Below are 24,300 nucleotides of genomic sequence, written 5' to 3' on the forward strand. Positions count from 1 at the left end.
TCCGCTGAGGGGAGGAGCCTCGCGTCCCGGTTTCTCCGACCGGAAGTCGGGGGGAGGGGCTTAGTGTCGCGGGCGCCGGAGGGCCGGAAGTTGTGCTCTGGATGGATGGGCTTCTCCTACCTGTGGTTCCCCGAGGTTCTGCTTCCAATTTAGAAAGACTCCGTGATCTGATCCTCAGCCCCGCTTCGCGCTCAGACTTCCGAGATGTCTGCGATTCCTGCTGAGGAAAGTGACCAGCTGCTGATCCGACCCCTGTAAGGGACCAGCGCGAGAGGGAATGAAGCCACGGGCTGTGAGAGGCGAGGAGGGGTAACCGGATGTTTGGCCGCCTCAGTCGCCCGCCCGCACGCTCGCAGGCCTCGGGAGCCTGCCCTTGGTCCGCAGTGGCGGGCCAGGCCTCTCGGGCTGAAGGGGTTTGGAGAACTGTGGATCGGAACGGGCCTGCTAGGTTGAATGGGACTTTGCTTTTTCTTCAGTCTCAGGGGAGAGTGTGTGGGAGTTGGGGGCGGGAAAAGATGTCTCTTTGGGCCGCTGGGCGCTTTCCTAGACGCTAAAGAGTGGAAGCGGCAATGCAGATGACGGCAGGATGAGACGAGGACCTGGGTTAAGCTCTGGCAGGTGTGAAGAAGAGCCAGATCTGTTTCTTACGTTACCTCCAGGACTTGACATTTGCCAGGATGTGAAAGAGGAAATAAATGAGCTCTGAGTTTTGACCTTCTGACTTCAGACCCCAGCAGAATAAGGAAGGGAGAAAGAGGAGAAAGAGCAGAGATGTGAAGGACAAAAACTCAAACTTTAATTGTCCACGAGAGAAGGCTAGTCTTTGAGTGGAGCTGGCCTTCTGCCAGAGAAACACTTCACAGATCTAGAATGCTGCTTAGAACTTAGACAAAGTGGAGAACTTTGTCCTAGAGATGAGCGGTTTGCGTTCACAAATGCATGTTTAGGTAGAAGTTAGCATCGCATTAACTCGTGCACTTTTCAAAAGGTAGACAGTGTCTCTGCATCCATCCAGTAAGGATTAGTTGAGCACCTACCGGAGACATAACAGGTTCCCCACTGCTTAGTTCACGCCTGTCCTCTCTTCCTGTGTTCAGCGAACACTGAGCAAGTGTCAAGCATCACACTAGGCACTGAGACAGCGCTGAGTTAACTGAATTCACTCTTGGTAGGAGTAGCAATGCAAAGTGAAAAGTTCTGGAGAGATCGTTTAGAACAATAGGAGACCATTACTTCGGGGTCAGACGTGGAATTCAGTCCCTACTCTCATTTGCTAGGACAGCAACCTCACTGAACCCATTTCTTCACGTTTAAATAATATAGCAACACATTGCAAGGAGTGAAGCTCATAGTAGGTGCTCAGTAAATGGTAACTCTTAGAAGAGTACCGATAGGCATTGCACTGAGTGCTGGGAGACTACGGAAAAGGGATTTCTAACAAGCTGACAAGCAAAACCTAGCTCCCGTATCCTGGCGGATGCAGTGCTGAGTCCTAAAGAATAAGTAGGAATTAAAGACCGGTAAAGTGTAGGGCAAGGATGTTCCAGGCAGAGGAAGTGGCCCATGTGAAAAAGAGTGGTCACAGTGTGTGGCTGGTTTCCTCATGGCTGTGGCTGAAAGATGAGCTGGTGAGGTGGGAGAAAGGCTGTCAGGGACCAGCTTATGAAGGACTCTGTATACATACTAAGGAGTTTGGGTGTTTGTCATGTCAGTTCTGGAGAGCCAATGAAGGCTTTAAGCACGGATGAGATACAGTGGGAATTCGGCTTTAGGAAGATCGCTCCTAAGGATCTTCTCGCTTTAGGAAGATCTCTCCTAAGATCCCTCCTTTAGGAAGATCTGCTCCAGCAGTGTAGCAGATGAGTGAGTTCAGTGGAGGGAATCCAGGAGGAATGTAATGGAAATAATCCAAGTAAAAAGCAGGGAGGGCTTGGCAGGAATGAGATGAGCATTGAATGAATTGGAAAGTAGGTTTCAGAGAGTAAGGAGGTGACATCTTTACAGCTTTGTAGCCGATGAGATGTATTGGAAGGGGCAGTTGTGGAGAGGAGTGTTAGGAGGTCTTGGGTTCCTAAGCTGAGCAGCTGGTAAGGGGTCGTGTTAGTCACTTGAGTACAGGAGCTGGGGCAGTTCTGGAATAAAGGTGGGAGTTCTGCTGTGTTATAACAGCTTTATTGAGATACGATTTACATACCACACGGCTCATTAAAAGTGTACAATTCAGTGGTTTCTAGTATATTCAGAGTTGTAAGACCATCACCACTGTCTAATTCCAGAGCATTGTCATCATGCCGAATATAAGCCATTAGCTTATATTAGCAGTCACCCCCATGTCCTCCCAACTTCCCCAGCTCCTGGCCACCATTACTCTGCTGTCCTGCTCTACAGATTTGCCAGTTCTGGACGTCTCACTTAAATGGGATCATATGATATGTAACCTTTTGTGACTGGCTTTGACTTCTTTCACTTAGCCTTATGTTTCCATGGTTTATGATTTGGAAGTTTTTAGTTATTCAGCAAGAATTTCTTGAGATTTACCACATTCCAGGTGCTACAGCTAAATAGTGTAAGAAAAACAATGTCTCTGCTCTTAGGGAGCCTTCATTTTAATAGAAACAAACCGTAAGTAAGTGGATATAGTAACTTCGTGTTAGTATAAATGTTGTAATGGGTAGAGTTGTGCAAAGGGCAAAGGAGAGGAGGTAGTCAAGAGGAGGCCTCAGAAGGTGACATTTGGATGGAGATCCAAAGGAGCCAATTGTGTCAACATCTGAGGGCAGAGCATTCTAGGGAAAAAGAGCAAGGACAAGGGACTTGAGGTGAAGGCGAGTTTGGCGTATTTGACCATGAGGTGCCTGTGGGATTTGCCAGTAGAAATACCTAACCGCCTACAAGTACAGACTTGGAACTCATCAGCATGTCACACGTGTGGGACCGAAGATCACGGAGCCTGAGAAGAGGGCCGAGGAGAGGCCCGCGCAGTGTCAACGTTTGAAGTGTGGGCAGAGGCCTGTGAGTGTAGGGAATCTCCAGAGGAAAACCAATGAGACAGAGGAGAGCGTGACTCAGAAACACCAAGGGAGAAGAGCCCAAAATCCCAGGCCGGCTTGAACGGCGAGGAGCCGCCGCCGAGAGGCCAGCAGCAGGGAGTGTGCGGGGCTCTCAGGAAGCAGCCGCGCAGAGGAGTGGCGTGGGAACCGAGGGGAATCAGAAGGGAGGCCTTTTAATGTTAGGGTGAGAACGCTGCAGCAGGTCTGGGTCGTGATGCAAAAGTAGGCGGGAGGGGAGGCGTCCAGGGCCTCCGGAGGACAGAGCGTGCAGAGCGGACATCCGTGGTGGCAAGGTCAGCCTTGGACAGAAAGAGCTCTGTTGTGTTGCTACAGGAGAAATGGAGGGGAAATATGTGGGTTAGTTGGGAGGTGAAGTTGAGGAAACTGGCAAACAAGCTGCATGTTTTTTTAACATTTATTTATTTATTTTGGAGAGACAGAAAGAAACAGAGTGTAAGCGCGGGAGGGGGAGTCACAGAATCCGAAGCAGGCTCCAGCTGTCAGCCCAGAGCCCGATGCGCGGCTCAAACCCACGAACCATGAGACCATGACCTGAGCCGAAGGCTGAGGCCCCCAGGCGCCCCTAAGCTGTATGTTTTTTGATGCAGAGAAGGCCCCTGCCTCAAGTGAAGAAGAAAGAAGATTGGGAAAGTTAGGAAAGAGGACAAAGTTTGAAATCGTCGCTGTGGAAACTCTTAAGAGAAAACTGAGCTGGGGACACCTAAGAAGTTGCCTAGAGGGCCAGTTAACGTGGGCGGCCAGGAACTCATGGCAGCACCACGGTTGTTTGATTTTTGTTCATCAGAGTCCCCCTGGATGGTAGGATCTCCATTTGGAGATGAAGCCGCCCCATGTCTGTCTCCCAGTGAGTGGACCGAGGTCCTTGAAGTCAGGGTCCGTGTAACAGGCATTTCCGTATGCGAGGCACGTAGAGTACAGTGCTTGACGTTCAGGGAGTGAATTCAGTGTTACCTAGAATGGGTGGGAAAAGGCATCAGAGAAGGTGAGGGACTGGAAAAAATGGGTGGGGCTTAGCTTCAAGTGCATCTTAGGATAATTGGAAATTAAGGCTGTTTGACTCTTTAGGGAGAAAGGAGAATAGCCTAATCACTTGGCATCCAACACCCTGAAATAACAAACTAGAGGGAAAAGGGACTGAGGTTCACAGCCAGGAATAAAATAAGTCTATTTAAATCTAAGCTATGTAGTAAATGCATGATTTTCCTAAAGAAAATGAAAGAATTTGGAAGTTCTTACGGGTTCACACTCAAGTGCTGATCCTAAAAGTATGACCAGATAATCTGCCTAACCGCTAGATTACATTTCCGTTAACATCATAATTTAGCCCTAACATTCTGAAGATTGGATTTAACCTTGGGCTTCACGTATCTGCACCGTCTCCTCTCAAGTTTTAGCAACTGCCAAATCCCTGAACTCCCAAGGGTTAAGTTCCGTCTTTTCCCACACTGACACCGCTCTTCCCTATCTTTGTAAGTTTCTAGAACTCTTACCTGCCTCAGATAAGTGTTATCGTCAAAATGGGGCACTATTTAAGTTGTAAAAAAAGTTTGGATTTATTGGGCTTGATTTTGGTTGTTTCTAATCATTTTTACTTCTCCCCTTGAATGTTTGCAGTGGAGCTGGGCAAGAAGTAGGAAGATCATGTATTATCCTGGAGTTCAAAGGAAGAAAAATAATGGTAATTATTTTGTAGAGAGGTTAATAGTACAGCTGTGTCTGCATTGGGGGTTAGGTCTTTCCTGGTACTGTAGCTGTCTGTTCAGCTCCCAGAAAAATGTCATAGTTTGTATATGTAGCCTGTGCTGCGTAATGTTAATGTGAATAACGTAGACTTCTGTTTAGTAATTTGACGAAACATTAAGTTAACTGAGAAGATGTATTCTAAAATTGTAAAATTGTCAACCAGGCCCCTCTTCTGCTCATGGAGGGTCGGGTCAAACCAACTGGCCCCACCCGCCGTGGAGGACAGCCAGGGAACTGAGTGCCGGAACAGGTGCAGAGCCCCAGCCACCCCCATGCTGCCCGGGATGATAGAGCCCTGGTTCAGCAGTGTAGATACCGAAGTTCGGGGGCCCCCGACCTTGGGCAAGGCAGTCTGCCCCTCTATGCCCATTTCCTTGTCTGAAAGATGGGAGATGATCTACAGAGTCCTCACTAGAAAGGCATTTCAGTGGCTCATCTTGTTCCTGTGGTTCCACTTCTCTTGCTTCTCCCAATCATTGAAGAACAGGCATATGCCAGATACTGTCATCTTTTTAGTCATTTATTGTATGAATGTAATGCCCCCAAAATGAGTAGGTAACTCGTTAATGACTGACTTTTAAGAACTCATTCCCTAATACGTTAAAATACTTATGTTGCCCTGACCCGGTCGGTTTCCCATTTTTGATTAGCATCTTCTCACACTAGTCAGGTCTGGTAGTAGTGAATCTCTGAACTTAAAATGCCCCCCATGTTCTGATAACCAAGGTTTTTGAAAAAGAGTTCGTTCATTGTTAGTTTGCATTCACAAAACCAGCTGAAGGGAAGGTGTCTTAGATCTTGTTTCCTATGACTGAAATGTGGGCTGTGTTTTATGTTTGAGAAGTTAGAATTGTTAACGGCATCTGTGCCACGTTGACTAACAACCGATTCCAGATGTCAGTGTATACAGTCCGTCTTGATGGCGTGTGTGATGGATTTGTTATAAATACTGTGTATTAAATAAGTTTTAATAACGTGTAGGAAACTGATCCTTTTTTCTCTTTCAGTTGGACTGCGGGATCCACCCTGGCCTGGAAGGAATGGATGCGCTTCCTTATATCGATTTAATTGACCCCGCTGAGATTGATCTCCTGTTAATTAGTCAGTAGGTCCTTTTCTTTACTCATGACACGGTTTTTCAAGAACTTTCACTCTAAAGATCATTATCAGATTTTAAGACTACTAGGAATCATATTGCAGTCGGGTAGGACAACACTCCCTCTTGGCATCACGGGTTCGAGACACTTATGGGGCTCCTGGGTGGCTCATTGGGTTAAGCATCTGACTCTTGACCCGGGGTCAGGTCATGTTCTCACGGTTCACGAAATTAAGCCCCGCATCAGGCTCTGTGCTGACAGAATGAAGCCTGCTTGGGATTCTCTCTCTCTCCCTCTTTCTCTCTGCCCCTCCTCCATTCCTGCCCCCTTGTGTGCACATGTGCGCACGCTCTCTCTCTCTCTCTCTCACTCACTCACTCAGAATAAATAAATTTAACTCTAGAGACGCTTACTCTGAAAAACTTACTTTCCTGCTTGTAGAGTACGTGAGAAAGAGATAGCATACACTTTGGATCACTGTAAAACTTGAGACCAAGAAAGCCCTTTCGCAGAATATCTCCTTGAGGTCACTGTCCTTGACACACTTTATAGGAGCTTCATTTGTAAATGTTTTGGCTTAATACCACTGAAGTGCTTATTATGATTCTGGCTGTCCAGAGGAGGTTTGGGTATGTTCCTCCTTCTGTAATTATCATTGGTAAATGTTTTGATGTTTAAAAAATACTTCCAGTGTCGTCTGTATGGTAGACTTGGATGCATTATTCCTTCCCTCTGCGTATAACCTAGCCTTGGTGTTCTGAAAGTATCCATATGCAGTTGTTACATAGAACTTTGCTGCACAGTCAGCAGCAGTTTGATTTCAGGTGGTATTTGATGGATAATACTTTAAGAATTGACAGAATCTGGGGCGCCTGGGTGGCTCAGTCGGTTAAGCGTCCGACTTCAGCTCAGGTCATGATCTCGCGGTTCGTGAGTTCAAGCCCTGCGTCGGGCTCTGGGCTGACGGCTCAGAGCCTGGGGCCTGTTTCCGATTCTGTGTCTCCCCCTCTCTCTCTGACCCTCCCCCGTTCATGCTCTGTCTCTCTCTGTCTCAAAAATAAATAAACGTTAAAAAAATTTTTAAATAAAAAAATAGAATTGACAGAATCTTCTTGTTTCTTTTTAAGTTTCCATCTGGATCACTGTGGAGCTTTGCCCTGGTTTCTACAGAAGACAAGTTTCAAAGGAAGGACATTTATGACTCACGCTACAAAAGCTATTTATAGATGGCTTCTCTCAGATTATGTCAAAGTTAGGTAAATACCTCTATTAGATTTATACAGGGATTTGATTCTACAGAATACATATAGTTCAAGATATGGACCTTTTTATGTTTTGAAGTGAGACACTCTTTTTATTCACAAGGATGTCATTCATTTGTCAGTATCAACTCCTCAGATACCCAGCATGTACCTAGCACCTTCCTGGCCATAAAGTCTTTATGAAGTTTTTACATCCTTTTGAATCTTTGTAATTTAAGTGAATTATAAGGTACGCTAGCAGTATTCTATAAACAGAATTTTATGATTTTATTAAAATTTAAGATCAGGTACATGATACAGTGACATATACTGAAATGTTATTTTAGATTATTTGATCAAAGCACATTACCGTCAGAAATGAAAAAGTTTCCCGTGGAAGGTTTTTCCAGTTTTAAGGGGATAATCAGACAAGCTACAAGTATTTTTGTGATACGTACAGCATACGTTTTTAGCCTTGGAAAGCTTACTGTTTAATTTGTATATTCCAGGAGTAGCTTGGATACAATTTATTAATCTTCACACATAAATACAAAAGAATGGAAGAGGTGCCCTTAGTAATAATTATTCTGCTTAACACTTGAATGATATTTACCATGTGCAGACACAGTCCGCACTCCTCAGCATGTTAACTCATTTAATCTTCATATCAACTTCATGATGCACGTTCTGTTAAGAATCCCATTGTCCAGGTGATGGACCGGAGGCACAGAGAGGCTAGGTGACGTGCCTGTGATGGTCATAGTAAGAGACAAAGCTACGATTTAGACCCAAGCAATCTGGCACTGGAGTCCGTGTCCTTAGCCACGACTCCCTTTTGCTTTTTTGGAAGTACACTAGTATAATTTTCAGGAGAAAACTTACACTACCCTTTTTAGAGAAATCTCACATCCTGATATGAGAATCTCTGTTCAATGTATATGAGCGAGTGTGTCACTGGGGAGTGTCGGGGCAGAAAAAGACGTGGAGAAATACCATCATAGAGTACTTTGCCTTAATTTACTATGTACTTTGCTTAAAATCATGTTTTGTAGCTGTATACCCCAAACATTTTTATTATTATAATTGCAGAATTAAAAAATGTCCGAGAGATTCTAAATAGTGTAATCCATGAGGTGAAATAACTTTGTGGCTCCTTCATTCACAGTCTCTGAGTTTCAAGAGTTTTAAAAAAAATCTGACTTTCAGTTTTTTCTCGTTGACATCTTTGACAATTTAGTAACATATCAGCAGACGACATGCTGTACACGGAGACAGATTTGGAAGAGAGCATGGACAAAATCGAAACCATCAACTTTCATGAAGTTAAAGAAGTTGCAGGAATCAAGTTTTGGTGTTACCATGCAGGCCACGTTCTAGGAGCTGCCATGTTCATGATTGAGATCGCGGGCGTGAAGGTACTTTTGCTCTGGCAACTTCCTCCCCAGAAGTAATGAGTGCAGAGCTTTGTGCCAGCAAGCGATACTGAAGAAAGTTCCGTAAGACTTGCAGAGTGCTACACACTGAAACATAGGATAAAATTAAATTGAGACTTCTTCCTTTTAAATATCACGGTTCATACCCCCACGGTACAACCTCCTCTATCGCGACTATAAAGAGTAAAATAAGCTCCTTAAAAGACTAACGTTCTTTCACAGTATTATAGGATCAGTTCCTTTCCAGCGTCCTTTAGGAGAATGATGAGGGCAGAACTTTCTTCCTGGCTGCACCTATTTAACAGCAAACTGTGATTTGGCATTCACGGGTAAGCCCCTGAAGGGGGTGCTGCATGAGTGACAGGTGTTAATCAGAACAGATCCTTGCCGCCATCCTTGAGGAAAAAAGACAAAGGGAGTCCATGAACTTGTCAAAGACTGGTGGATGGCCGCACCAGCACTTACTTCCGGTGCACGTTGGATCACTTGGGGAGCCTTATTAAAAACACTCACTGAATCAATTTGAGGGTGTGGCTTTGCCCTTTTTTTTTTTTCTTTTTAAGTTTTCTAGGTGATTCCTATGTGTAGGCAGAGCTGAGAATTGATGCTCCGGCGTAATATTGTCCTGAATAGTTAGCAGCTGCTCATAGATGTGAAACGTTTACATATCGAGTTATACTAAGTATTGCTAAATCATTTATCCTTACTGTTTGCTCAGAGGCACAAAAAATAAGTAGAGAATAACACTAAGGCAGATCGATACTCCCATGTGAAACTTGGTGCTTACCCTCCTATGATTTTTATCCTCCATTTTAGATGGTTTTTCCGTATACCTCAGTAGATTTCTTTCCTCATCATGCCCTTTTCCTCTTGGGTGTTCAGAGCACCTTCTCAAGTTTATTAATACACAGGCTACCTGTGCTGGATGCGTCTGGGAGTGTATCATTCCCCCAAGTTAAGAGGGAATAATTGAAACACTGGATGGTTTATGACTGAACTAAGTTATACACTTTGAATTATTAATATTCCATCTAAGTTTCATCCCTTGTGGGCTGCTGTTTCTACTGAAATTCACCTTCAGATTTTATGAGCTAAATATATTTACTAGTAAAACAAAGCCTTCCAAATCCTGACTTTCTAGCTTCGTTTTTTTCACAGCTTTTGTACACAGGTGATTTCTCAAGACAAGAAGATAGACACTTAATGGCAGCTGAAATTCCGAATATTAAACCTGACATTCTCATTATTGTAAGTGTTAGTGTGGTGTATTTTATTATTTGCTTAAATGTTTATTTGTTTATTTTGAGAGAGAGAAGGCGAGAGAAAGTGTGGGTAGGGGAGGGGCAGAGAGAGAATCCCAAGTTGGAAGCTCAGAGCCGACATGGGCCTTGAACCCACAAACTGTAAGCTCATGACCTGAGCCAAAGTTGGATGCTTAACCAACGCCACCCAGGCATCCCAGTCCTGATGCCATTTTCTAAAAGTCTCTTACTGCTTGGCCAGATCTGAATTCTAACATTTTTATTTGCTCTTTTTTTCCAATTAGTATTATAACAGTATGTGTTCAAGTAAATGGCATGTTAATGGAGAAACGAGTCACTTTGCTTCTGCATTTTATTGATGTTTCACTTTTGTATTCTTTGAGAATCGTCAATCTTGGTCTCCTACTTCTAATGTTTTATTTAGGAATCTACGTATGGGACGCACATCCATGAGAAGCGTGAAGAGAGAGAAGCAAGATTCTGTAACACTGTTCATGACATTGTAAACAGAGGGGGCAGAGGCCTCATTCCCGTCTTTGCTCTTGGAAGGGCTCAGGAGCTGCTCTTGATCTTAGGTATGCTTTTCCTTTTTATTTGGGGGATTTTCGTAATCTTGGAGTGTGGCTCTATCAAGATAATTGCCTGGCCTTGGCTAGATCATTCTGTCTTTCCAGGCTTGAGTTTCTGCATCTAAAAGCAGATGTGGAGCTATAAAAACCCCGAGAAACAGTGGCCCTTGGGCACTGCTACTGGGAATATAAATATTGCCCCCTTCTGGTTGCCATCAGCCTCAGAATTCTCTGCAGTGAGCTCAGAAGTCCGAAAAATCTGCTACCCTTTGATCCAGCAGTACCACGTGTGGGAAATAAATGATGTAAAGACAATTTTATGAATAAGAGTAGTCATTGCTTCAGTATTTTTAAAAAAATACCATGTCAGTAAATATCACCTTGTAGGAAAAAATCATGTCACAGATGAGTAAGTATATGTTGGCACATAAAATGCATATGGACATATATAAAATATATATAATTGGACCAGCGGGCCTGGGCGGCTTTCAGTTAAACGTCTGACCCTTGATCTCAGCTCAGGTCTTGATCTCAGGATCGTGAGTTCAAGCCCCACAGACCCTACCTAAAAAAAAAAAAGAAAGAAAAAGGAAAAAATTAATTGGAATCAGAAGGTTAGAGTTCAGAACAGTATGTTCTCTGATCCTATTTAAAAATATACAAATAGGGCTGCCTGGCGGGCTCAGTTGGTGGAGCATGAGACTTTTGATCTCGAGATTCTAAGTTCGATCCCCATGTTGGATATATAGGTTACTTAAAACTAAAATCTTAAAAAACAATACACCAGTGACTGGAAAGATGTTAAGCCTGCGTAATGAGAAAGTGGATGATTTCTTTTTTTATTTTCTGCTTTTCTCTACTTTGCAAATACTTCAATGAGCATGTATAAATTTTTGGGTACCACTCTTCGCATGTATTTATATTTAACGATTCTAACTCAGACATTCTGTGGTGCTGTTTGGGGAAAGCACTCTTCTTAAAGACTGAGCGCCTTGGGGCGCCTGGGTGGCGCAGTCGGTTAAGCGTCCGACTTCAGCCAGGTCACGATCTCGCGGTCCGTGAGTTCGAGCCCCGCGTCAGGCTCTGGGCTGACGGCTCAGAGCCTGGAGCCTGTTTCCGATTCTGTGTCTCCCTCTCTCTCTGCCCCTCCCCCGTTCATGCTCTGTCTCTCTCTGTCCCAAAAATAAATAAACGTTGAAAAAAAAAAATTTAATAAAAAAAAAAAAAAAGACTGAGCGCCTTGTGTGTAAAGAGCTTCAGTGCAAAGAACTAGAAATGGTCACATCAAGCTGTTGCTCTCAGCTCTCCCATCTCTAGGATGATGCAGATAAGTCTGTCCCTGTTACACTGACAAGGAAAACAAGGAAAAACGGAGTAAATGACCTCAGCTCGAAAGCTGATCTGTGAGAGAGATCAGACATAGTAGGACTGCATTTTCTGTGCCCTAAGCCAATCCAATGTTCTTTTGCTCCTTTTTTCTTAATTTTTTTTTAACGCTTATTTATTATTGAGAGAGCGAGAGAGAGCATGAGCAGGGGAGGGGCAGAGAGAGGAGGAGACACAGAATCCGAAGGAGGCTCCAGATGCTGAGCCCGATGCAGGACTCAAAAAACCCCGCAAGATTATGACCTGAGCCGAAGTCGGACACTTAAGCGACTGAACCACCCAGTCGCCCCTGTTGCTTCTTTTTTTTTTTTCTAACTGCAAGTCAAATTTGCCCTCAGAAGTCTCGAACTAAAACGTCTCCGTAACAAAGTAATTTGAAGAACAGAAGAAATTGGGAAGCTGAAGCCATGGCTGTTACTGTCAAATTGGGTCACCAGATTCAGCACATAAAAATATAGGACACCCAGTTAAATTTTAACGTCAGAAAAATAATGAAGAATATTTTAGCACAAGTGTCTCGAAGATTTAGTAACCTATTTTTATACCGAAAATCTTGTGTTTTTTATCTGAAATTCAAGTTTAATTTGGCATTTGATAATTTTACCTGGCAAGTCTGCCATCAGAGCATATATTGCGATTCCTCCTCTATGCAATTGGTTGTTCCTTTTCCCCTAAATTCTCCCTTGTGATGTAGTATTAACAGAGGGCAGCCATTTGAATGAGTGGTTTCAAATCTCATCTGTGTTCTAGCCGTGTGACCTTGGGCAAGTTACTCAACTTTTCTTTGATATTTAAAATGTATCCACAAAAATACACACACAAATAGGAGATGTGATGTGATCTTGGGATGCAGTAGGCAATGCAAGGTATTTGAGAAATAAAAGAGTATGTGAAAACTTAGGCAGCATTAAAATTTTTAATTTCACCAGTAAAAACATGAGCAGAATAAAGCAAAGGGCAAAGCAGGAAATATATTTGTAACCTACATGATAGAAGTCCCTGTCCTTATATAGAGTTTTTACTTATAAATCAAGTAGGAAAATACCATTCCCACACTCTTCAACCTTTTTTCAGCCTCAGTTTCCTAATCTATAAGGTAGAGATGAATTGTTTTAAAAATTAGAAATAATAAATGTAAATAGCATACTAGGCATTTAATGCATTTTCTAAATGCAGGTACACCTAGGAGAACAAATGATACCTTTTGACCATTACTACTCTTATAATATTTTGGGATTTAATGAGAGTTTTCTCGTAAAATGAGCCTTCCTTTAAAGATACATTGTGTATGTTAGGGGTACCTGGGTGGCTCAGTGGTTGAGCATCGGACTTTGGCTCAGGTCATGATCTCGCAGTTCATGGGTTCAAGCCCCATGTTGGGCTCTGTGCTGACAGCTCAGAGCCTGGAGCCTGCTTCGGATTCTGTGTCTCCCTCTCTCTGCCCCTCCCCTGCTCATGCTCTGTCTCTGTCTCTCTCTCTCTTTCAGAAATAACCATTAAAAAAAAAAAAAGAATCACAATTTGTAAGAATATATTGCCAACAGGTTTTGTTTATTTTTTTTAATGATTTGATAAGGTTTCTTTATTTTTTTTAAATTTTTTTAATGTTTATGTATTTTTGAGAGAGAGAGAAAAACAGAGTGTGAGCACGGGAGGGGCAGAGGGAGAGACACAGAGTCTGAAGCAGGCTCCAGGCTCTGAGCTGTCAGCACAGGGGCCCACGTGGGGCTCGTGGGACTTGAACTCATGAGCCATAAGATCCTGACCTGAACTGAAGTCACATTTTTTTTGAAGTCAGATTCTTAACCGACTGAGCCACCCAGATACCCCAACAGGTTTTGTTTATTATGAGAAACTGTTTAGCAGCTTTTCAAAAAAATATAGTCGTACAGTAATATTGTTTGTATGTGTTCAGAAACTATTTTAACTCTTTCGACAGTCCTGTTTTTTAATTGGCAAAGTTTAACTACAGAAAGTCTAATTTTGATAAGTCTTTGAAATATTGAGAATACATTTTTATTTAAAATTGTCACAGGATTTAGTCTCTCTAAGGTAATAAGTTATGGTCTGTTACTCAGCGTAAACTTCTACTGAGTCATTTTTAAAAGCTTCCATGTCAGGGCACCCGGATGGCTCAGTCCGTTAAGCGCTGACTTTGGTTTCAGCTCAGATCGTGGTCTCACTGTTAGTGTGAGTCCTGTGTCATGCTCCCCGTGGAGCCCAGAGCCTGCTTGGGATTCTCAGTCTCTCCCTGTCTATCTGCCCCTCCCCACCTTGTGCTTGCTCTCTCTCTGTCTCTCAAAATAAGTTAATTAATTAATTAATTAAAAAATAAAAGCTTCCATGGCTTGGGACTATGATCACAATCTTCTTTTTAGGTCTTGCACTAGTATTCAGAAATAAGTTTTGATGTTGTAAGTTTAAGTTAGTAAGGACCAGGCTAATTTTTTTTGAACTCTTTAAAACATAGTTATGTGCCACAAAATGAAAAGGCAACCTACTAAATGGGAGAAAATGTTTACAAATCATGCATCTGATAAAGGGTTAATATCCAAAATATATGAAGAACTTACACAACTTAAAAAACGTGATTAAAAACGGGCAGAAGCCTGGAAGAAACATTTTTACAAAGAAGACATATAGATGCCCAACAGGCACATGAAAAGATACTCAGCATCACTAATCATCTAGGGAAATGCAAATCAGAACTACAGTGAGATACCGTCTCATACCTGCCAGATTGGCTATTTCAAAAAGACAAACAAAGAAACAAAAAGATAAATGTTGGTCAGGATATAGAGAGAAGGAAATCGTCACACATTGTTGGTGGGAATGTGAATTGGTGCAGCCACTGAAAAACAGCGTGGAGTTTCCTCAAAAAATTAAAAAAAGAACTACCATACCATCTAGCAGTTCCACTTCTGGTTTTTGTTTTTTTTTTTTAAGTTTATGTATTTATTTTAAGAGACAGAGTGTGGGAGGGGCAGAGAGCGAGGGGGAGAGAGAGAGAATCCCAAGCAAGCTCTGCACTGTCAGCACAGAGCCTGATGCAGGGCTCAAACTCATGAACCAGGAGATCGTGACCTGAGCCGAGGTCAAGAGTCGGACACTGAACCGACTGAGCTACCAGGCACCCCTTCTACTTCTGGGTTTTTATCCGAAGAAAAGGAAAACACCAATTTAAAGACATATATGCACCCCTGTGCGTTGCAGCATTATTCACAGTAGCTAAGACATGGAAATGCCCCACGTGTTCATTGATGAATGAGTGGACAGAGAAGATGTGGCACGCATATACAGTGGAGAATGTGACTCCACGTTAGAAAAGAACAAAGTCTTGCCATGGGCAACAACATGGATGGAACTGGAGGGTATTGCATAGTGAAATAAGTCAGAGAAAGAAATCCCGTATGACTTCACTTACGTGTACAGTCTAAAAAATAAAATGGGTGCCTAGGTGGTTCAGTCCATTAAGTGTCTGACTCTTAATTTCAGCTCAGGTCACTATCTCAACAGTTAGTGAGATTGAGCCCTTCATTGGGCTCTGCACTGACAGCGAGGAACCTGCTTGGGATTCTCTCTCTCCCTCTCTCTCTGCCCCTCCTCTGCTTGAGCGCTCTCTCAAAATAAATGTGTTTTTTTAATCTTTAAAAAAATAACAAAACCAAACAAACAGACTCATAGATACAGGAAACTGTTGGTTGCTGGAGGTGGGAGGGCTTAGGAGTCCAGCAAAATAGGTGAAGGGGATTAAGAGGTACAAACTCCCAGTTACAAGTAAGTTATGGAAATGTAACATACAGCATAGGAAATGTGGTTAGTGATACTGTAATAATTTTGGCGACAGATGCTAGGTAGGGGATCATCTTGTAATGTATAAAAATATTGAATCACTGTGATGTACACCTGAAACTAATGGGATATGTCAATTATACCTTATACTTCAATTTGAAAAAAAAAAAAAAGAAAGAAAGAAATGTTAGCCTAGCCGGGGCTGGGCACTTAGGAAACCTTCAGAGCCTGACAGTCCCTTCCCTTGCTCTATTGTAGCTTCTGTACCTTGCATCAGAGCTAAAGCACAAGGGGGGGCCAACATGTGTTGAATGAAGGGGCGTGCTTTCCAACCAGAGGCTGCATCCCAGGGCTTCCGGCCATCTGTTAGTATCAAATCCTAGCTGCCTGCATTCTAGTGCGTGATCTTGCGTCTTGGGCAAGTGGTTTGGTATTTCTGAGCTTCCGTTCCTTCTGTAAAATGTGGACTGTGCCCTCTGTGTGGTTGCAGACACCCTACGTGAGCCCTCTTCAGCACCCAGCGTAGAATCTGTGCTCAGGAAATAGCAGCTGCTGCTAGTGCAGCTAACTGTCCCCGCCACAGGACTGCAGGGTCGCTAAGGGACACCAAGGGGCAGAAGTCGGAGTCTTGATTACAAGCAGCCTACAGCAGGCTGACTGACTAAAGCAGGAGGGAATGTACTGGAAGGTATTGGTGTCCCAGACTGTCCAGGAAAAATGGGAAGCAAGCCTGGAACAGGGCCCTTCCTGAGGGCAGGAGGCAAGATCCATTAGGAATGCGTCCCAGGAAGGAGTGCCGCTACTTGTTACCTGGGTGTCCGCAGGCAGGGCCAAGCCTTGTGAGAGGCCCACCAGGTGCAGAGCCATGAGGACGAGGCCAACTGCGGGAGGGACCAGGAGGGACCAGAAGGGATCAGAAGGGACCCTGAGAGAGGAAGTGGCCTGAAGGAAAACAAGCAAGGTCCGAGCCCAGCACCCCCACCCCTGGCTTTCCATCCCTGTGCATAGCAATGTCTTAAATGTGGCTTACCCTTAAGCAGGGTGATAATTACTGCAGACATAGCCGACATGTTGAACAAATTGTTGTGTGCTCGTAATTACAAATTGCATTTCTAACACTCCAGGGGGTTCCAAACCTTGATATCTTTGCTGTTAACACATAAATTAGTGATTTGTGGAAATTGCAAGAGAAGGATATATAGAGTTTTTTTTATTTCTATAAATATAGATATAAATCTATAGATACAGATTTATATACATTTTTAAATGTATATGTCAAATAAATTTATCAAATAAATATATATCAAATAAATTTGATTTATTTCTTGGATGTCTGAATTTCTTTAAATTAATTACATGTATCACTTATTATTTGAACTATTTATCCCGCATAACAAAATGAAATTTGTTTCTGATGAAATCTCTCTAGACGAGTACTGGCAGAATCACCCAGAACTCCATGATATTCCCATATACTACGCGTCGTCTTTGGCCAAGAAGTGCATGGCAGTGTACCAGACGTACGTAAATGCCATGAACGACAAAATCCGCAAACAGATCAACATCAACAATCCCTTTGTGTTCAAGCACATCAGTAACCTCAAGGTGAGTGCTGAGGAAGAGGAAGGACCGGTAAACACAGAGAAGTCGATAGCACATTGATTCCGGGGCTGAGTCCTTTTGGCTGAGGTCTCGCCTTTTCTGTAGCAGGCACCATTTTCCTGCAGGAAAACAAAAATTTAGCAACTGGCATTCTCCTCTGCTTAAATCTTGCCAGTCGTTCCAAGTCTCCATTGGTTCTCGGTATTTACTATTGCCGAATAAGTTAGTCTCCCTGCCACAGAAACAGAAAGTCTTGATGAGAAAAATATCTTATGTTACGTCTTAACGTTTTTCTGTCCTTCCTCAAACCTAATCGTCTTTTTGATTTGCACTGCAAATTCCATGTGTGAACATTTTCATATGTTTACTTTTCTAGAGCATTCAATAAAAGCTGATTTTCTTTAGTTAAAAAAATGTTGTTTTAAAAATATACTGTTTTATTGGGGTGCCTGGGTGACTCGGTTAAGTGTCCAACTTCGGCTCAGGTCATGATCTCATGATTTGTGAGTTCGAGCCCCACGTCAGGCTCTGTGCTGACAGCTTGGAGCCTGGAACCTGCTTCGGTTCTGTGTCTCCTTCTCTCTCTGCCCCTCCCCAACTTGTGCTCTGTCTCTCTCTGTCTCTCAAAAAATAAATAAATGTAAAAAAAATTTTTTTTTAAATATATATGTTGTTTTATTAAAGTTAATGCTATACTCTTAATAAAATAATGCCCCAAATAATTCAAGTGCTAGAAGTCATCTTCCAGTTGTAAGTGGGCTCTGTCCATAAAGTATTATTTTTTGAGTTAATTGCTTAAGAACTAGAGCCAAGTTTTCCCTGGAAACAATGTTAAACTTTTTGGTTAGATTTTTTTAGGCCAGCTCAAAATATTGGTCAAGTATGCAAAGCCATTGTGAGTGGGAAAGTTCTTTTGGAAATCTCTCTTGGGCAGATAGAAAGCCATTTGAGTCTTACTTTTTTCCTGCCTGCCCTCTAGGCAATGAAAATGGTCCTATAATAGCCCATTAACTACCAGTAGAAGGTTTAGAAGGACAGAGTGAACTGCTTCTTATCACTTTGTTTTCCTTTCATTCCTAGCTTCAGTTGTTTAGGAACTGAGAAATTAGACTTAAAATGTTTGCTCGTCTCCGAGGTCCTTACAGCAGTGTGATCAATCTTTTCACCTACCTTTTCGTTATTCTTTAAAAATAAGGACAGCCTTGCCAAACCCTGGTGCTTAGCACGCTTTTACCATTCCTTTTTCTCTCTTAGAGCATGGATCATTTTGATGACATTGGTCCCAGTGTCGTCATGGCCTCCCCGGGCATGATGCAAAGTGGCTTATCCAGAGAGCTCTTTGAAAGCTGGTGCACGGATAAGAGGAACGGCGTCATTATAGCAGGGTACTGTGTAGAAGGGACACTTGCCAAGGTCAGCTATGAGACCACTGTGTCATTCCTAATCAGAATTGCCAAGGTAGCCCGTTAAAGTCTGAGAGGCACTTAATCTTGTTGCAGTAAAAAGTATGGAAGGGAACCTAGTTGAGACCAACAAAAACATGAGTACCCTCATTCACCGAAGAAGTTTACTAATATGTATTCTCTTGAAAAGACGTAGAAGGTGTTTGGGTTGATTGCCCTTCTTCCTAACGATGCACAATGGGTGATGTTAGCTCTGCGCGATGTACACATTGTGGGAAGTACGTGCAGAACTTTAGAAACACTTTCTGAACATCCAAGCATCACATTCTCTTACCCCTGTTATCTATATAACTTGTCTTATTTCTTAAAATACGTTGTGATTCCCGGGGCACCTGGGTGACTCAGTGGCTTGAATGTCCAACTCTTGGTTTTGGCTCAGGTCACGATCTCACAGTTCATGAGTTCGAGTCCCGCATCCATCTGTGCTGATGGCACGAGCCTGCTTGGGATTCTTTCTCTCAGAATAAATGAATAAATGTTTAAAAAATAAAATAAAACTGACTTCCAGAATAGAAGCACATCTGCTTGAAAGGCGACTTTACCAAGCAAGAGAATAGTTGGGAATACAAGTTTGGCTTGTATTGTACAATTGTACAAGTTAACAGTCGTCACTTCCAGTATTTCAAATACACTGAAATTTAGTTAACCTGCCTGCTTTCCTGATTAAATATTTGCTTGCTCAAGAAAATAAGTATTTGATATTTACTAAGTCGCTATTAGAATGATTTTTGTGCTAAAGGTCCTAAATTTAATGTAGGAATTTATGGCTGCATTAAAAAATAGAAAATGTCCCTTTTCTTTTCTGACTGGGTAGTTTATTTGTTTTTCTTTTTTAAATTTTTCTTTCTTTTTCACAGCATATCATGTCTGAACCAGAAGAAATCACTACCATGTCTGGACAGAAGTTACCGCTGAAAATGTCTGTTGATTACATTTCTTTCTCTGCTCACACAGATTACCAACAAACCAGTGAATTTATCCGTGCTTTGAAACCGCCTCATGTGGTTAGTCTATGAATTTGATTTCTAACATTAAAGGGGAAAGAAACATACCCAAGAAACCGTAGCAGCTGGTTTTCGAGTCAAACACCGCTTGTCGCTCAGGTAGCCTTTCAACAGAGCACTTTTGCTTGTACTTGGATCTGACCTCTACAGCTCCCCTTTGAGTTAGGCAAGCTGTGCACTGTAATTTTCTCCACTTACCTGAGGTCACTTATCAGATCCAGACCCAGTGCTCTTTCTGTCCCTTTCTGTTGCCTCCCCAGTAACTTAAGAGCACAGGCTTTGCAGTATGCTGGTTTTGGATCCCCATTCTATCCCTTACTCGCTGTGTAACCCTGGGCAAATTACTTATCCTCTCTGTACCCCATTTGTAAATAGGGATAACAATGCCTCATAAGGTTTTTGTGAGGAAGGAGTGAGAGAACATGTATATCTGAAGCATCTAAAACGGTGCCTGGCATGTAGTAAATGCTTAATAAGATGGAAAGAAGGGAAAGACAAGTCATGTAATGGTAGAAATTAAAGATCCAAATAGATACGAAATGTATTACATAGCTCCTTACTGATGTGCTTTGTTTATATTTTTAAGTTTCATGTAATTATGAAAATAACAATTATATTTTGGTGGGACTAGGGAGGGGATAAGAGGGAAAAGCTAAAAAAAAAAAAAACATGTATTTTTAATCAACAGAACACTCAGGGAATATGTGTCTGGGAAACAGATGAAGTGCCCTTTCTGAATGTATTTGAAAGTAGTTAGAGGAAATAGCCTTCTGCTAATTTTTTTTTCTTAAGTTGTTTTTTTTATCGTGGCAAAATATATATATAACATAAAACTTGTAATTTTAACCATTTTTTAAGTGTACAATTCAGTGGCATTAATTACACTCACAGTATTGTACAGCCATCACCACTATCTATTTCTAAAACTTTTTCATCACCCCAAAAAGAAATTGTACCTATTAAGCAAAAATTTTCCATTTCCTCCTCCCCAGCCCCAGGTAACCTCTAATCAACTTCCGTAAATTTGCCTATTCTAGATATTTCGTGTCAGTGAAATCATATAAAATATATATAATATGTCCAAGGTTCATCTGTATCGTAACATGTATCAGGACTTCATTCCTCTGTGTGGATGAAAATAACAGTCCGTTGTGTGTAGATGCCACATTTTGTCTGCACATCTGCCCGTGAACACGTAATGCTAGAGTGAACATGGGCCTGTAAGAATCTGAGTCGCTGTTTTCTGTTCCTTTGCACATATACCAAAGAGTGTGATCACTGGATCACGTGTTGTTAACTTTTTGAGGACTCACTAACCCTTCCCGTAGCGGCCTCACCATTTTACGTTCCCCCCAGCAGTGCACAAGGATGCCGGTTAGCCCATATCCATGCCAACACTTGCTAGTTGCCTTTGTTTAATTATAGTCATTCTAGTAAGTGTGAAGTGGTATCTCATTGTGGTTTTGATTTTCACTTCCTAACGACTGATGATGTTGAGCATCCCTTCATGTGCTTTTTTGTTCGTTTTTGAGTTCTTTCTAGCATGGTAGTCCTCACGGGTATTTTCCCATTGGTCCTTACTTAGGAAGCAGATTCTCGGGTGGGGAAAAATCCCTCTCCTTTTTAGCATCATGAACGGTCGAATTGAGCTACAGCGCAGGCTCCTTACAGGTGTTTCCTAGCGTATGTGGTTTATGGATATTCCCCCCACATTTTAAAGCCAGGGAGGGAGTGTTGTACTGCCCTTTCTCTCTGGTGTCACCACCTCATCCTCAGGCCATTTCATTGCTCTTCAGGCTCTCTCTCTGCTGACAGTTAAAATTCCTGGATTCAACTCGATGCTTACCTTCCTTCAGTAACCAGGTCAGCAAAAGTATATCTACATGATAATGTAACAATAGTGTTGGTAGTAATAATGAGCAACAGCTGTCAGTTATTATTTACCACGTGCCAGGTACTGTACTCATGTTTTAAGTAATCTCTGGCCCAGCGTGGGGCTTGAACTCTCAACCCTGAGATCAAGAGTTGCGTGCTCTACCGACTGAGCCACCCCGGCACCCCTGTACTCATGTTTTACGTGTATCAACTTGCTTACTCCTCACAACCAACAACTGGTTATAGATGAGAACACCGAGATGTTACGTAACTTGCTCAAGTTTACGGAGCTAGTAAGTGTTCGAAGAGCCGGGCATTGTGTTTAAGCAGCCAGGCCTCGAAGCCTGGGCTCTTTGCTAGGTCTAGTAGTGATGCCGGGTTGGCTTCTGTTAGCCCAGGCAGCAATCTATAGATTAAGGATGATCTGTCTTGTAAAATACAGGTTATAAAAGTGAATAGGAAGAGACTGGTATCTGATGCAATTGTCGTCCATACCCCTCAAACACAATTTCATTTGGTTCTGAAATATTTTATTTGGTATTACTATAATAAACAGAAGAAAATATCAAAGGTCTTTGTTATCCCCTATAAAAAGCTTCTTTAGAAAGCCTTGTATTAAGATGGGGTACCTGGGTGGCTCAGTAAAACGTCCAACTCTTGATTTCGGTTCAGGTCATGATCTCCTGGTTTGTGAGTTGGAGCCCTGCATTGGGCTCCGTGCTGACAGTGCAGAGCCTGCTTGGGATTTTTTCTCTCTCTCAAAATAAGTCAACTAAAAAAAAAAAAAAAAAAACAAGCTTGTATTAAGAAATGTAAAGAAAACTATGGGTGTTTTCTTCATTAGTAGGAGTGGCAATAGTTTGATACAGGAATCATGTATCTAAAGCTGGTAGAGGCTGTGGAGTTTACAGAAGTCACGCGGTCCAGCCCTTTGCAGTTGAGTACGGAAGTCTAGAAAAAGTCCAGCTTCCACAAAGTTGTATGTCTTGTTAGTGGCAAAAAACTGAAGTTGAAGTTTCTTTACTCTCTCTTAAAATAGTTCCACTTCAGGATTTTTAAGGCCAAACAGAATGAAAATACCTATACAAGTTTGATTGACTGGAGATCCTTCAAAGTAGTTCAGCTTAATAACTTCGAGTATATGTGTTTCAGTATTTAAGTCAGATAGGGGCCATCATTAACCCACACTAAGAGTGTTTCCCTGTGCTTTCTGAAAATTCATTCTGTGTAGATTTTAGTCCATGGAGAACAAAATGAAATGGCCAGATTGAAAGCAGCCCTGATTCGAGAATATGAAGATAACGATGAAGTTCACATAGAGGTTCATAATCCTCGGAATACAGAAGCTGTGACCTTGAATTTCAGAGGAGAAAAGCTAGCCAAGGTAAAAGGTTGTGATTTCTAATCATACCCAGGTCTTTTCTAAAGGGAAATGTATACTTAAAAATACAGCCTTCTTTTAATCAAAGCAAGATAATGTGCTTAATGATGATTTCTGTTTACTTAGTATACTATAAGAATTTTCTCCTGGGGTCACCTGGGTGGCTCAGTTGGTTAAGCGTCTGATTTCAACTCAGGTCGTGATCTCATGGTTTATGAGTTCAAGCCCCGCCTTGGGCTCTGTGCTGACAGCCTAGAGCTTGGAGCCTGCTTCAGATTCTGTAACTCCCTCTCTCTCTGCCCCTCCCCTGCTCATAATCCGTGTCTGTCTGTCTCTTTCTCTCTCTCTCTCTCTCAAAAATAAACATTTAAAAAAATAAAATTAAATATAATTTTTTTTTAAAAAAGAATTTTATCTTGGGGTGCCTGAGTGGCTCAGTCATTTGAGCGTCCAACTCTTGATTTGGGCTCAGGTCATGACTTCGTGGGATTGAGCCCCCCGAGTCAGGCTCCGCACTGATGGTTGGAGCCTGCTTGGGATTCTCTCTCTCCCTCTTTCTCCCCTCTGCCCCTCCCCTTGCTCACTTGCTCACTCTCTCTCTCTCTCTCTCAAAATAAATAAGCATTAAAAAAAAAGGAACTGAAGGAATTGTTTCCTTATGCTCTTTTAGGTCTTCTTCTGATTCTTCTAGTTCATTTCCTCACATAGAAAATTTTCAAGTATGTTAGATCTTAATGCAGTTGAGTTTGATAGCTTTTTATTTATTTATTTTTTTTCAACGTTTATTTATTTTTGGGACAGAGAGAGACAGAGCTTGAACGGGGGAGGGGCAGAGAGAGAGGCAGACACAGAATCGGAAACAGGCTCCAGGCTCTGAGCCATCAGCCCAGAGCCTGACGCGGGGCTCGAACTCCCGGACCGCGAGATCGTGACCTGGCTGAAGTCGGACGCTTAACCGACTGCGCCACCCAGGCGCCCCGTTTGATAGCTTTTTAAACCACACCTCCACTTCCTTTTCATTCCTGTGTCTGAGGAAGGAAATTCATTACTGTTTTATTACTACATCTCATACAGTATAATGTCTACTGGTCCTTCTCCCAGAGAATGTAAAGATAGATAGGTCTGTGTCTTTAAACATATGTGGTATGATGGAACTTACAAAAATTTGTCCTTTTTTGATGTTGAAATATAGTATTTTCAGAATTTAAAAATAGTTAAAGGGGCGCCTGGGTGACTCAGTTAAGCGTTCAATTATTGATTTCTGCTCAGGTCATGATCTCATGGTTCATGAGTTCAAGCCCTGAGTCAGGCTGTGCACTGACAGCACAGGGCCTGCTTGGGATTCTCGGTTACCCTCTTCCTGCCCCTCCCTGCTCACCCT

At 42.4% G+C, this 24,300-nt stretch overlaps 1 protein-coding gene across 2 annotated transcripts in view; it reads left to right on the forward strand.

Annotated features, from left to right (window-relative positions):
• The first annotated feature begins 50 nt into the window (after nt 1-50).
• The window catches only part of CPSF3 (cleavage and polyadenylation specific factor 3), a 39,495-nt gene continuing 15,245 nt past the window's right edge, over nt 51-24,300 (forward strand). The window contains exons 1-11 of one of the 2 annotated variants that reach the window (XM_047845266.1): nt 51-254; nt 4,686-4,749; nt 5,822-5,919; nt 7,039-7,167; nt 8,390-8,567; nt 9,744-9,833; nt 10,272-10,422; nt 17,024-17,199; nt 18,451-18,609; nt 19,517-19,663; nt 22,770-22,922. In XM_047845266.1, the coding sequence (XP_047701222.1) occupies nt 205-254; nt 4,686-4,749; nt 5,822-5,919; nt 7,039-7,167; nt 8,390-8,567; nt 9,744-9,833; nt 10,272-10,422; nt 17,024-17,199; nt 18,451-18,609; nt 19,517-19,663; nt 22,770-22,922 (1,395 nt within the window). In that variant the 5' untranslated portion in view covers nt 51-204. Of the gene's footprint in view, nt 255-500; nt 619-4,685; nt 4,750-5,821; nt 5,920-7,038; nt 7,168-8,389; nt 8,568-9,743; nt 9,834-10,271; nt 10,423-17,023; nt 17,200-18,450; nt 18,610-19,516; nt 19,664-22,769; nt 22,923-24,300 lie in introns of those variants that run through there. The other variant, XM_047845267.1, reaches the window with a different exon arrangement.

The sequence above is a fragment of the Prionailurus viverrinus genome, unplaced genomic scaffold (genome assembly GCF_022837055.1).
Source record: "Prionailurus viverrinus isolate Anna unplaced genomic scaffold, UM_Priviv_1.0 scaffold_33, whole genome shotgun sequence".
Classification (NCBI taxonomy): domain Eukaryota; kingdom Metazoa; phylum Chordata; class Mammalia; order Carnivora; family Felidae; genus Prionailurus; species Prionailurus viverrinus.